General features: G+C 33.1%; 1 protein-coding gene across 1 annotated transcript in view; it reads right to left on the bottom strand.

Annotated features, from left to right (window-relative positions):
• The window catches only part of LOC124357174 (serine/arginine repetitive matrix protein 1-like), a 52,609-nt gene that overhangs the window by 30,269 nt on the left and 7,990 nt on the right, over window positions 1–14,350 (bottom strand). The window contains exons 2-11 of the mRNA XM_046808692.1: window positions 13,300–13,389; window positions 12,289–12,411; window positions 8,544–8,714; window positions 8,270–8,397; window positions 5,398–5,535; window positions 4,003–4,116; window positions 3,587–3,745; window positions 1,020–1,237; window positions 697–827; window positions 264–412 (exon numbers count right to left, since the gene is read on the bottom strand). Coding sequence (XP_046664648.1) covers window positions 264–412; window positions 697–827; window positions 1,020–1,237; window positions 3,587–3,745; window positions 4,003–4,116; window positions 5,398–5,535; window positions 8,270–8,397; window positions 8,544–8,714; window positions 12,289–12,411; window positions 13,300–13,389 — 1,421 coding nt within the window. The remainder of the gene's footprint in view (window positions 1–263; window positions 413–696; window positions 828–1,019; window positions 1,238–3,586; window positions 3,746–4,002; window positions 4,117–5,397; window positions 5,536–8,269; window positions 8,398–8,543; window positions 8,715–12,288; window positions 12,412–13,299; window positions 13,390–14,350) is intronic.

The following is a 14,350-nucleotide window of genomic DNA, read 5'->3' on the forward strand; positions in this document are numbered from 1 at the left end:
CTTTATTTGGAAATAAATAAGGTTTTGAATTGAATTGATAATTTGAATGTACTTTTACAATTTTAAAATGAGGATAATCTAGTCTGAGGATTTATTTTCAATCATTCTCAAAGGTTTCTCTGCTCTGATAGCTGGTAGAAGAAATTATTGTATTCATTGCTTGGCAAACAAAAGCATTGCGTCGGAGATTCATTGTGGTGAACCCAATGAGACAGAAGTAAACTATAACTGTAACAAACTAATCAGGCTGATAGAAGTCTTACCGGCCTCTCCCTCTAGAGCGTGAGCGTCTGTTGTCTCTCTTACGTGAACGGGACCTGTCCCTGTCTCGGTCCCTGTCTCTGTCCCGGTCTCTATCTCGATCCCGTCGATCTCTGGATGACCGCTGCCTTGAACCAGACCTCCTTCGATCCTAAAATTAAAAAACATAATTAAAATTAGTCCTGGTTCCAATTGTGGCAAACCAATCATAAAAAATAAATTCAGTTAACGCATTCGGTGCTTTAAGTAGTGAAATAATGAAGTTTCTGTACTCTATGGTGATTTTTCTCCAACTTCCTGATATTTTTTTCTTGAGTTTTCAGGTTTAAATATAATTTATTATAAATATAGTGTTGAAAGTGTTAAAAGGTTGTAGGAAAACTACTTTGTTATTTTATCTACAATGAGGATGAATATTTTACATTAACAGTTTACCTTTTTAGATTTTCCATGATCAGAGTCACTGGAAGAATCGTCTTTATTACTTCGGTACTGCCGCTTCTTCTGCACACTATCTTCTTTCTTACGGATTTCAAAATCTTCATTCTTCTTTCCCCTTTCTTTATCTGTGGGCATTTATAATTTAATGTTTTAAAATGCTGGCATACAAAGTCTTGTAGGTAAAAATAAAAAAAAATTGTTGTGTAAAGTTATTAAGGTTAGCCCTCCAGAGCAATATTTTATCAGACAATAATTGATTGTGTCTGCACTGAGTGAATCTGTTATCAGCCAACTATCTCTTTGGTTTACTCTGTTACCTGAATCATCTGAAGAACTACTAGAGTGACTTCTTCTCTTCTGTTTAAGACTGGTGGGAGGAGCGGACCGAGATCTGGACCGTGAGCTGTCCTTGTGGTTATTCACAGGTTTCTTAGTATCCTCTTGAGATGATGCTGAGGAGCTAGAGGAAGATCTAGAGTCTCTTCTTTTCTCCTTTTTGTCTGTTGATTCATTTTTTTCCTTTGATGGAGATGATCTAAACAACAATAATAAAACAAAATAGAGCTAGTTGTTTCTAATGGTTACATTTCAAGACGCCAATTTATTTATTCACACTTCACATACAAATCTGAATGTACACATTACAACTACTTCTATGATTTTACATCTATTTATAGACTAATTCATTTTGAAGTCAGAATATAAAATAGTACTTTAGTTTGTACCAAATAGTAGATATAAAGCTTGTTAAGTAGAGAGAGTGGCTTTTTTGTCTCCAGTGATTAAATGGGTTCGTTTTGATTAAACCAGCCTTTTGGAAGAGTTAATAATCTGTCTTCAACACCCAAGGTCACCAGCTTCAGTTTTCATCACACTCATCCACTCTACCATTGGGCAGAACACAATCAAGGTCGAGGGCACATTCATCCCAGTTCATTATAGCCCCCATACCATACTGTTACTGCCAGCCTTATCAAAAGGCAATGGCGAGAGATGTCAAGTCTTTCAAAGTCGTCCTTCCACACAAACCTCTGCTGAGCACATACCGTTACTAGACTCAATTGAATTAATACGAAAGTGCAACTGGTTACACAGGCTGACAGCAGGCGGCCATCATCAGTCATGTGACTCAAGTCTAATTGATATCACCTGAATATGAGGTCTAGCCTCTTATCTACACCTGCCTACATTGTGTCCACTACAAGTGGAATAAAATATTGTTGCGTATTAAATTATTGACATTTTGTGTTGTTTACGAAAATGTTACTTTTTCCAAAAGACTGCTGAAGCTATAAGGTACCAGATTAATGGAATTTTACTGTATAACAATATTTTCCTCCCCCATTCTTTTCACCTTTTGATGCGTGTGACAATGCTCTGGTATTATTTGTTTATTTTAACCAAGATTGCAGTTGTGTTAGGTTAGTTATTTATGTAAGGAGATCTGGAAACATAGTGTTACAGATTTTTTGTATCACTGAAGAATGGCATGTCAGGAAAAATCATGTTTCCTTCACAATACTTTTCATATATTTGCCAAAAAATCTCAAACTAATTATATTATAATTATACTTATGACCAAATTTCAACAATATTCAATCACTGCCATTTGCACAACATGTCACCATTTTGATTTGATGGCAACACAGAATTTGATTTAAGTTGTGTGTGTTTTGTGTTATTTGTATTATTATGTTCATTGTAATTTTGTGACATCTTATTTGAAATATGCATATAGTGTTTTACCATCTTTTTCAGTCCATAAAAATATACTTATTACCTTTTACAAAAAAACACGTAAAAACAAATATCAAAAAATTTATAAGCCTATATTTGTAAGTAATTAAGCCTGTACAAAATAATCTAACACTAAATTAATAATAATAAAATTTTTTTAATGTAAATACATGTTGGATCAATATAAATGTTATTTGTAAAATAAAAACAAATGTTTGCCTACATTGTCCACACAAAACATCAGTTTAAAAGTGAAAATTTTATTTTTTATAAGTTTGTAGTTTAAAAAATTTTTTTTTTGTATTTTTCCAAATAATTACTTTGGAAAATTAATTTAGTTTCCGTTTTTTATTTATAATGTAATGAAAATACTGATTTGAAATATATTAAAAAATTCAATTACATATCAATGTTTTCTGGCACTGAACAAGAAATAAACAAGAGCTATTTCAAATGTATTCACCATTTGGTTGTCATAAAACAAGCAATCAGATCAACATTTAGTAAAAACTACATATTTCCTCTATTCTTCTACATAATTGCCATTAAGATTTAAACGCTTATAATTTCCTTTGACTAACTTAGGAATGCCTTCCTCAAAAAATTCTGCCTCATGCACCTTTAGACGGTCAGTAATAACGCTTTTGAGCTGATCGTTGTCATTGAAATGCTGAGAGTAAAGTCTGCGGTACAGAAATGTATGCAAATCTATTAGCAAGCACAGAGATTGTGAAATGTCGATCTTCTCTAACTGTTTCATTGGTCTTGTCAACAAGTTCTTCACTCACTAATGATAGTCTTCCACTCTTTTTTTCGTCGTGGATGTTTGTGCATCCACTTTTAAACAAACGATTGCATTAACATAAAATTCCTTTAATATAAAGTTGAATTCACAAAAGGTTCTGTAAGAAACTTAATTACAGCAAGTACTTTGCATTTGACACACATTTTGTGATAGAAAATGAACAAGCACACGTACGACCTTCTACTGTCAAGATGCCGACTGACCTGCATATGCACCAGTGTGTGAAAGAGAGCGCTATCCCCACAATCACTAGTGCTATAAACAAATGACCGATACTTTTGGAGTAGCCCTCTTAAAATGATTGATCTAGATTGATCATTAAAATTTCAGGAGTCAACAAACCTTTCTTTCAGATGGCCTGATGCTTTGGAAGAGGCAGAAGAAGCTCTGCTCTGAGACCGCTCTCGGCTGTGACTCCGTTCTTTTTTAATACTAGGTTCTACGCCCTCAACCCCAGCATATTTGAACAACTTGGCTTGGACATTAGACACTTCCAATTTCCTAGAAATAAAGAAAAGAAAATATTTACAAACTAATTGAAACAAACACATTAATTACAACTTGCATATAGGGATGATTTAAACCATTAACAAATTAACATATATATATATATATATATATATATATATATATATATATATATATGAACAATTAATTGGTTCAATGTCAGATTACATTTGTATGCTAAATCTGCTCAAATTGTTTACCATGTGCAAACACCTACGGACATTCTTATAGTACACCTAAACAGGACTTACGGTTTCTTTTCGTCTTCACCGGAGGGGCTGTGTGATCTTTCTTTGCCATTGTCTAATAATAACGCAGATTCCACCTCTTTCTTAACTGAATGCTCTCGTTCCTTTTTTTCACTCCTAAAATAAGTCATATACAATATTAATATATCGGTATATGGTAAAATATTGGTAACAAAATATAATGGTAACATTAATTAATTCAATTCAATTTAATTTACAAATAACAAAATTAGAGTTATCTAGAAATAAGACAAAAACTTCCTAAATTTCATCAGACTTTGTATCTGAGTTAGCACATGTTCAAATCCTGTTCATGGACGTAGCATTGTAATCAGTACCATTCAACTTCTACCGTTTCGACTCTCCTCCTTATTTTGTTTAATCAGATCCTTGTACAGACCAATGGCCCATGAGAACGGACCAAATAATGTTGAAAAGGGCATTGGTCTCATCCCTTTAAAAAAAAAAAATACTCATTCACATATTTTGATGTTTGACTACACCAAATACACTAGTATTTCAATAAATTGATAGGATACACTAATAAACAGCAGCTACAGTGGAACTATCAGATAAAAAGACACCTCTAAACAATGTTTGCTATGGTATGTGGTGCAAACGGTAAATTATTAATTAAGTCCTTTATTTTTCAGAGAGAATTACAGCACTTTCAAGCCACAACTGAATAAGGATTGAATTTTATAACTGTGCAATAATATAGTGGGCCACACTGGTGACCAGATGAGGTGATTGAGAAAAAAGCAACTACTTTAAGTTCTATATATATGCTTTAAACAAACTTTTTTCCATTAAACTATACTTCCAGTGCGAATTTCAGTCTACGTTTGTCTTGTAGGCCTAGCCTAATTATAACAATTTTGTTATTGTTATAAAACATCTGTTATATAGTAAGTGTTCCTGTGGCTTAATACTTGGGCTTTGGGGGAGACAATGAACCTGATTGAACAGTGCACCACACCCGAGGGTTTGGACTAAATCTGAATAGGCCTCGATTTAAATATACTAATCAAATCTAATTCATTTACATAATACACAATAAATTTAACTTCTCTATTCCAAACAAGTTAGATTACTGTTATACATAGGCTGTATATATTTTACATTTAGGGCTTTTCTAGCTCCCTAATTCGTCCCTGACTTACACCAAGATCGTTTTAGACAGTTTATCTTTGCTATGTTAAAAAAAATAACCTTGTAAAAATGGAAAATAATAATGACTAGGGTATAATACCAGTGTCAAAGGATCTAATCTCTGAGGAAGCACAACAACAAGAGATATCACTGAGAATGAACAATATTGTTCTATCAAACACTCAGGTTAACACCAGTTTACTCCCTATTGATAATTAAACAAATATAAGAAACATATTTTTTTACCTTGATGGTGATTTGGTAACGGACCTTTTTACATCTTTTTCCCTCTCCTTATCCTTGTCTTTCTTATCTCTGTCCCTTCTGTCCCTATGGCGGTCACGGTCTCTGTCGCGATCTCTATCTCTGGACCTGCTCCTTTTCCTAGCAACATTCATTACAAAATTGAACATTTTAACACAAAACAAACACAATAAAATATTTAAGATCCACAAATCTTCTCAATATAACACAGCAATTCTTGAACACTGCTCTTAACAATCCAGTTAAATAATCATCATTATATACAAAACTCTATATCTTTTATCAGGTAGGTGACTGACAGCAACATGATACAATACAAACGTATCATATTCAGCCTAATGTGGTGACACGAGTTATAGCTGGGTATGGAATTGTAGTAATGCGAAAAACATAAGTTACTTATAGCAAATTGCAATATCGATGTTAGGGTTTACTTTTTTGAAGAGATTATGTAATCATGAAAATTTTAAATATGCGCTGGGACTATTTCCTGTGAAATGTTAATCTCAAAAAAAATTTATTCTATTTCAAACTTCTTCACATCTTTACTGCGACACGAACCATGTATCAACTTTAGGACAGTTAGGGTAGTTGTGAAGTGCGTCCACCACAGTCAATGTGTTAACTAAACAAATGTTAAAAAATATATTTGAGTAACAGTAAATTTTGTTTACAGAAAAGATTAAATAAATTTATACTATGATTAATGATATTTTTATTTATAATTTTTATGAAAAGAAAAATAATTTTAATCATATATACATATATATATATATATATATATATATATATATATATAAAGCAGTAGTATAAACAGGATTTAAGCTGCGATTGCATTTGCGAAACAAGCTGAGAAAATGCGACATTATTGAAAAAGAACTAACCGTGAAAAAAGTATATCGCATTTGGAAAATCAGTTTAAAGAGTTAAAAATATTGTTTCTTAATAATACTATAATATTGTACATTTTGTCATCACATTTAAATCATGAATATAAAATATTAGACACCGTGCGGCAGCACCAGTTGACAAACTGTCTGGTTGGGTTGGAAGACACTAGCCTACTCTCGGATAAAAAGGTATAGACACCAGAGTTTGAACGTTAACCACAATTAAAACAATATTTAATTTTATACAGCTTATTCTTGAACTTAAGGGTACAAGTAGATCACATGAATGTCGCAACATTGCCCTCGACGGTCTGCGCGTTGCAACGAGCATGCACCAGCCATGGCAAATTAACAAAATCTGTTTAACTAATTTAAATTGGTGTTAAAAACTATAGTTTTAGAACTGTTTACAAGAATAAATTGCCTTTAAAATAAAAATAATGACTATAAGCTCAATAACGTGACCAATGTCAAATTCTTTTTACCAAACCTGGTTGAGAAAGAAGAAAGTTAAAATGGTTTAGAAACAACTGGTTCGACATCTTTATCCATATAATTAAAAAATTCTAAAACTATATAATCAAGTTAACACTATTTTACACATCTTGTATAAAACTTGGGTCTTAATAGGATTACAGTTTTCCTGGTTATGAATGATCAAAATTGTAATTTGGTTGAAAAGCAACAAAAGATGTACCATTTTTAGTTCTTACCAACATAAAAACTTAAATGTGTTTGTAAACAATTTCATTTATGTCTAGACACCAAAATAAACAAGCTAAATTTTAATTTAATTCCCGTGATTTTCGCTCAACTAGTTAGTTTGTAGTTATCGTTCAAACTAGGTTATTTACACTTTTTGATGCGAAAGTAGTATCAAATGTAAGGCCATGCTTGTTACTATAACAGCGGCGCTGATGCGCCATGGCTGACACACTTACGAACAAAAGCAAACGTATGCTTCTAAACGTCTTGTCTTAGTGTATGTAACTAGTACTGGAGACTTTTGGAGGCTATGTTGCGATGAGGCCTTTGCTTAGTTTCTACAAATAAAGAAGGTACCTCTCTCTTATTTTTCCTTAAAGCACAGACAAGTGATAATCTATACTGATTCTTCAGTTCCCTTCCTAAAGGAATGGAAGTGAACCAGTTGTCTACAGTGACATTTCTTTCTGTCCCAAGATAGGTTGAATTAAACGAAGAACCAATTCAGATGGTGAATTGTTAACTTGATATGGCTCTGGAGGCTGTTTGGCCCGATATATCTCCATATTTAGAGCATAGCAAACTCCAGCGTCCGCCAAGGCAAATATCTTGATACCATATCTGGCTGGCTTAGACTAAATTCGTCACCAATAAAGTCATTTTCACTTGGAACTTCTTGCAGAAGTTTTAAAATTCGTACTTCTTCTTTCGGATCCATTTTCAAAAATTTATATACATAAAATGTTTTGATTTATCGCAAACACTTACAGACACGCACGTTCCATAAGTCCGGGAACACACAAACACAAACAGTCGCGCACGGTCTCGAGTACCGGGGTAGCGGCTACACAGATAGGCGCGCCGGAATGGCAGACCAGGATGTAAAAAAACCCCTCTGTTGCCTACAAGGTAACACCAAACACTGCTTTTACACCATGAAGTGTGGGAGAGGATTCTAGAACTCAGCTAGACAAAAGCATGTTGCATTATGCCAACTCCAACAAGAATATCATAAAAAATTCTCGCGTAGCGGAATCAAGCACCGTGCGCGGCCAATGCAGGGTTAATGATCTCTATTGAAGGTACTAATAAAAAGCAATCCATATCAATGAGGTTTAAACATTGGTGTTTACAAAACAAAGATTACAAATTAAATTGTCCCATTATAACTATAAATTATTTATAATAAGATCAGTCCTATGCTCTCTGAGACTACCCAATATATTGCAATTATTCAATTAAGAATAAATAATGACTACCTGCTACTCCTACTTCGGCTTCTGTCTCGCTTCCTGTCTCGATCCTTGTCTTTATCTCTGTCTTTGTCCTTATCCTTACTCTTTTCTAGTTGCTTTTTTGTATTTTCTTGCAACCTTTCTGCTTCCTCCTGGAATCAGGCAAAAGATTATAGAAAACAGATTCACTTATATCACTATTTTAAACTAAGATACATCATACAAATTCATATAAGGAAATGTGAATCTCTTTTTTTTAAGAAAATTATTAAATTACACTCTACAAGCAAAGACTCACCATTCTTTTCTTTATTTCTTCTTTTTTCTTCTCCATGAATTGCTCAGGTATTCCACTGACAGAGTCCTGAGCTGACAACAGCAACTCCCACAGCTCGCTCATGAATATACGTGCATTCTTACCATTCAGAAATCCTGTCAAGTTGATCTGCATCTTCTTTGGATCTGGGAACTAGAAAATTCGTAAAACATTAGTATACAGTCTTAAGTTTATAACTAATGGAAGAAAGTGACCATTCAAACCAATTAATATTAATCCTTTGATTCCCATGTGCCAGGATGACATGTTCTTTGACTCATTAACATCCCCTTGGTGCGCTGATGTGTCCTGACATTAAAAAACAGTAACAACACTCCATAGAATACTGGTGTCGGATTCAAAACTGTTCGTGAAAGAGTAACTACATTTTTGTTTTGTTTCCCTCTATAATGTTTTAATGCTTTGAACCTTTCACAAGATTTTAGTTGTTTGCATTACAGTGTTTTGTTGGAAGCAAGTTCTATATGAAGATATATAGTTGAATAGCTTTCTTTAGATTAACTTTGGATTTATCAGACTTTATTGGTAGTGATTTGATGAAGAAAAGTGTTATTTCATTATAGGAGTTAAATCATAAGACAAACTACAACTACTATTTAGTGAAAAAATATTGGGCTAAGGGGTGTTATTGATAAAAAAATTACTAAGAAAGTATGGTAAAGTATTTCATAAATATAAAAAATGATTTATCCTAAATCAATATCTCCTTAATTAACCCTTTACGATGACAATAATTGTTACAATTTGTTATGGTACATACTTTTATGTGAATACATTTTCTAAAAGATGTACTGGAGAAGGCAAAGTCGAAAATGTAAATGTTTAATCAACATGTTATAAGTATAGTATTAAAAATTAAATTCATAATGTTTTAATCCTATATTCACAGTAAAATTGTTTACAATATAAAATTATTTATATTATATAACATTAAAAAAAAATAAATTTAGTTTGTATTTCTTTGTTTTTGTTTAATTTAGTTTATTATTACTGTAGTTTACTACAACAACAAAAAATAATTTGAATATAGGAAAGTACAAAATCAGATGTTAGTTGGTTGGAAAATAAGAATAAAAAAATGTATGTAACAACAATACAAAATCACAAATCAGCTAAAATGCACTGCATAAATGTCACACGAAATGAAAAAGATGCAGTTGGCTTATACTAACATGACCACAAAAAATATTTGTAGAAAAGGGCCATAAGACATAAATTAGCATAGAGAAGCATGATTTTACTGTTTTGTGACTCCGGCTATTTCAAGTTGTACCTGAACCGGATGGGCAAGACCGGTTCAACGGATTGCATCTACTGCCCGGGCATTCCCGACGACGCGGAACACACCTTTTTCAGCTGTCGGTGTTGGGAAAGGCCCCGCCTGGAGGCCACAAGAAAACAATGTTTTTTCGGTGGATACGGTCTGCGAAAAGATTATGGAGGATGAGGGGAACTGGTATTGTTTGTCACAGTTCGTCCGGGGCATCCTCCTGGAAAAGAAACCCGATCTGGACCGCGAAGTGGCCCAGATCCCTTCATCAAGCGACTGGATAAGGAGCGAGCCCCACGGGCTTAAGCCAAATTTAGAGCTAGCCTTAAGTAATGTGATAAACAAACCCAGGTTAGAATCTTAAGAGTAGAGGAGGTTTTTTAGTGGGTAAACCCGTTTTTAGGGGAGTCCCACACTACAGGCTGACCACCTGCGTGCGTAATTGCTTTTTTCCTGCCTCCCCCCCCCCCCCCAAAAAAACTGTTTCGTGACTGAATCCTTCAAATGAAAACCAGGCTGCAGAAAACCTACTTGTCTTATTCAGCAGGGCTAACACTGACTACATAATTATAGCGTACATCATCTTCTAGGACAATGTACTTTGAAGGTTAAAATTGGCACATGCTCATTTTAAAAGGGTTAATGAAGGTTATTTTGGTAATTCTAAGCAATATATGGGTCAACCTCGATTTTTCTCATATTACAATATAATGTTCCAATAGTCAATTAGAAAAGGAAATGACTAGAATTTCTTGCCGGAAAGCAGTTATAGGGAGCAGGCAACTCATATTACAATATAATGTTGCAATAGTCAATTAGAAAAGGAAATGACTAGAATTTCTTGCTGGAAAGCAGTTATAGGGAGCAGGCAACCGCGAGAATTACCTATTAGTGATCAGGGGCACTGACGTGATCTGGGCTTCAAATTTGGAACTACTCGAGTTAATTTTTTTTCTAAAAGAGCAAGCAGCGCGAAGCGCTGCGCAGCGGGCAAGCATCGTGCGTGATCTTCGTATATACTGAATTGATTCAGGCCAAAGGAATGACACAGATTCCTTTACCAGATTTTTACGGAGATTTTGTATTGGGCGGATTATATTGGTTTACTTTGCTTTCCAGCATGTAATTATGTGTTTAAAACTGTTTTACATACATTACCTACATTATATTGTAATATGTAATAACAATTTATCAGAAATTTTTAATAAAAAAAAGGATCACGCACGATGGCTGCCCGCTGCGCAGCGCTTCGCGCTGCTTGCTCTTTTAGAAAAAAAATTAACTCGAGTAGTTCCAAATTTGAAGCCCAGATCACGTCAGTGCCCCTGATCACTAATAGGTAACTCTAAGCAATATATGACCGTCTGGCGGTTGCCTGCTCCCTATAACTGCTTTCCGGCAAGAAATTCTACTCATTTCCTTTTCTAATTGACTATTGGAACATTATATTGTAATATGAGAAAAATCGAAGTTGACCCATATATTGCTTAGAATTACCGTTATTTTGGAAAGAAGTTGCCATATTCTGGTAGGTGAATATAGTGGCATGATCTAGGCTATTGCATATGATCTGGTGCTGTGTAGACATTTAGTACGTTTCTGGCAGTGTGAAGGTGTTTAGTGTCATTAACTTCTTTTGGCAAAGAAAACACAACCAGTGGAAATGTATAGTACATTGTGTTTTGTATATGGAAAAGATTATAAGCATACTGGCAGTTAAAAAGTAGTGCCAATTGTTTTATGAAGAACAAACTAATGTTCGTGACAGAAAGCGAAGTGTCCCACCATTTGTTGTTTAATACACAAATCAACCGTAAGAATAACAAAAGTTGATGGTTCACAGTCCCAAATCTTTCAGCATTTTCTGCAGATATAGAGAACCCTACAATATGAAATTGTGACTAAGAAACTTGGACATTACAAATTACCAATCCTGATGGGTACCCAAACTCAATACAAAAAGGATGGCTTTGGCCCTAGTTTTACACACAGTACCACGAAGGAGAAATATTTATTAATCACATATTCACTGGTGATGAAACATGAGTTTCATGTATCATGTTGGACAAAAAGACAATGGAGTGGGATCACTCCCCGACAACAGGAATACCAAGCCATAAACATTCCTTTCAACGATTGGTTGCATGCACATGCAGTAAAATTTTATTCATTTTGTACTAAAAAACTTGTACCTAGACATGATGACAGTTTAATAAATATAAATGACAACTGAGTTGAAAAATATTTAAATAGCAAATCTTTCAAATGTATATCAAAAAAGAAATGTTTACTTTCCGAAAAAGCTCTCACAGTTAAAAACAAATAAATCATTACATATTCATCATCAACGTTCATCAACTTTAATAATGTAAACTAAAATTTTATAAAATATTTAATTTGAAATTGCAATATAAACAGCTTCTAAACAAAACCTACCTTTGCCTCCAGCTGGTTGAACACAAAATGTACAACAACGTCATCTTCAATGCCAAGAACTGCATTTATCTTCTGTGCAATCCAAGGTTTAATCACGTCCAATTTTACTTTGGTCATGTCAACCTTAAACAAAACCATGCATTAATTTTTCTGAATTTTACAAAATAATACTGTATATAAACATGAAATTACATATTTTTTGTTTTGTAATTTGTAAATAACATTCAGAGGTAACTAAATTTGTACAAGTTATTCTACAATATGAATTTGTATATTTTCAAAAATATTATTTTAATTAAAAAGAGATAACAAAATTAAAAAGAAACATAGCTTAAAGTTGAGAAGTCCTCTCTCACACTTTACTACCTAATAAGATGAATTACATTTAAAAAATCACTATCAAAAAGAAATTGTAAGGTGTGAATTACATATCATGTTATCGGAGGTGTATTTGTAACTTGGGAGTAAAACTCTGGTTAAGCTTTACTGGATTGAAGATAACATTTTTTATAATCAACATTAAGATATACATGTTTAAGTACTTTAACTTTCAATTTTCAGATGGTTAAATTATGATTTTGACAACTGTAGAGTTTTCCTTGGAGTATTAACTTCCTATGATGAAGTTAAAGTACTTTACTTTGTGTTTACAATAGAATATAAAATTGCTTACAACTATATCACTACCTTGCTAACATTTTCTCTCTAAAATATTACCTTATAAAAAAAGTTGGACTGTACCTGAATTATTGTAATCTACTAACTCACAATATGTGTGTAGAGATACTCATAAAACATAAAAACTTTCTCTGTCAAAAAAACTTGCACTAAAATTAAAATTAAGTCTCCAAACGTAAAGAATGTTTAGCTGTAACTCAACAAAAATAAATAGGTCTCTTATAATAATCATCACAAACAATGATTTACGTTTAAATATATGTGTGCAAGTCATTTTGTGCTCACATATAAATCCTTATTACAAAATAAATTCAAAAACATTGATATACTCACAGGTTTCTGAAGATTGTTGTCAAACTTCATTTGTTTCAACAGTTTCTTTTCTTTGTCACTAAATCTGTTGTCTTGTTCAGCTGTTGTTCCCTGAAAAAATTTATTATCATGTAAACAAGAAAATCACACTAACATTTTTAAAAAGTAGTCCACTAAAAAGTCTTTTCAAATCAAAAAGAATAGATATCCGAATCTGAACGTTAAACACAAACTAACTAATAGAGCTAAAATTATGGGTTGCATTAAACTTAAGCTTGTTCATTTCAGTAATTTTTAAGGAGACATATAAAGCAAATTATTTACTAACAATAACCAAGTTTTATATCTGTAACAATGAGAGATGGTACCGGTTTTGGCACTTCACTACTAAACTGCAATTATGAAAGTTTAAGTTATTCATTGTTAAACCTGCCATTGAAGGTTCAAAGCTTATATGAAAAAGCGGATGGTAAATGATCCAACATATTAAAACCGTACATAATTTACTACGGCTTCCTCTTGCACTTAAGGGTAAGAGTGGATCACATGAACATCGCCCTCGCCAGTTAGCGCGTTCCGGCGGCAAATGAACAAAATCTATTTAATAATTAAGCTAAAGTAGTGTTAAAAACTATAGTTTTAATTTGTGCTTACAAAAATAAATTGCCAAACAAAACAATGACTATAAGCTCAATAACATGACCAATGTCAATTTTTTTAAACTGAACCCGGCTGAGAAAGACAGTTAAAATAGTATAGGAACAACTGGTTCAACAACAAATTTTATCCACATAATTCAAAAATTCTAAATTGCAATCTCTAAGTGAGTACTATTGTACATATCTTGTTTTAAACTTTAGTCTTACTAGGGTAACAAGTTTTCCTGTTTATGAATGTTCAAAATTGTAGTCTGGTTGAAGAGCACCAAAACAGGTACCATTTTTGTTTTTACCTTCATAAAACCTAAATTTGTTTGTAAACAATTTGATTTATTTCTAGATGCAGAAATAAATAAGTTAATTTTGGTTTAATTACCATGATTTTCGCTCAAGTAAGTAGTTAGTTTGTGGTC

The sequence above is a fragment of the Homalodisca vitripennis genome, chromosome 3 (genome assembly GCF_021130785.1).
Source record: "Homalodisca vitripennis isolate AUS2020 chromosome 3, UT_GWSS_2.1, whole genome shotgun sequence".
NCBI classification, from domain to species: Eukaryota; Metazoa; Arthropoda; class Insecta; order Hemiptera; family Cicadellidae; genus Homalodisca; species Homalodisca vitripennis.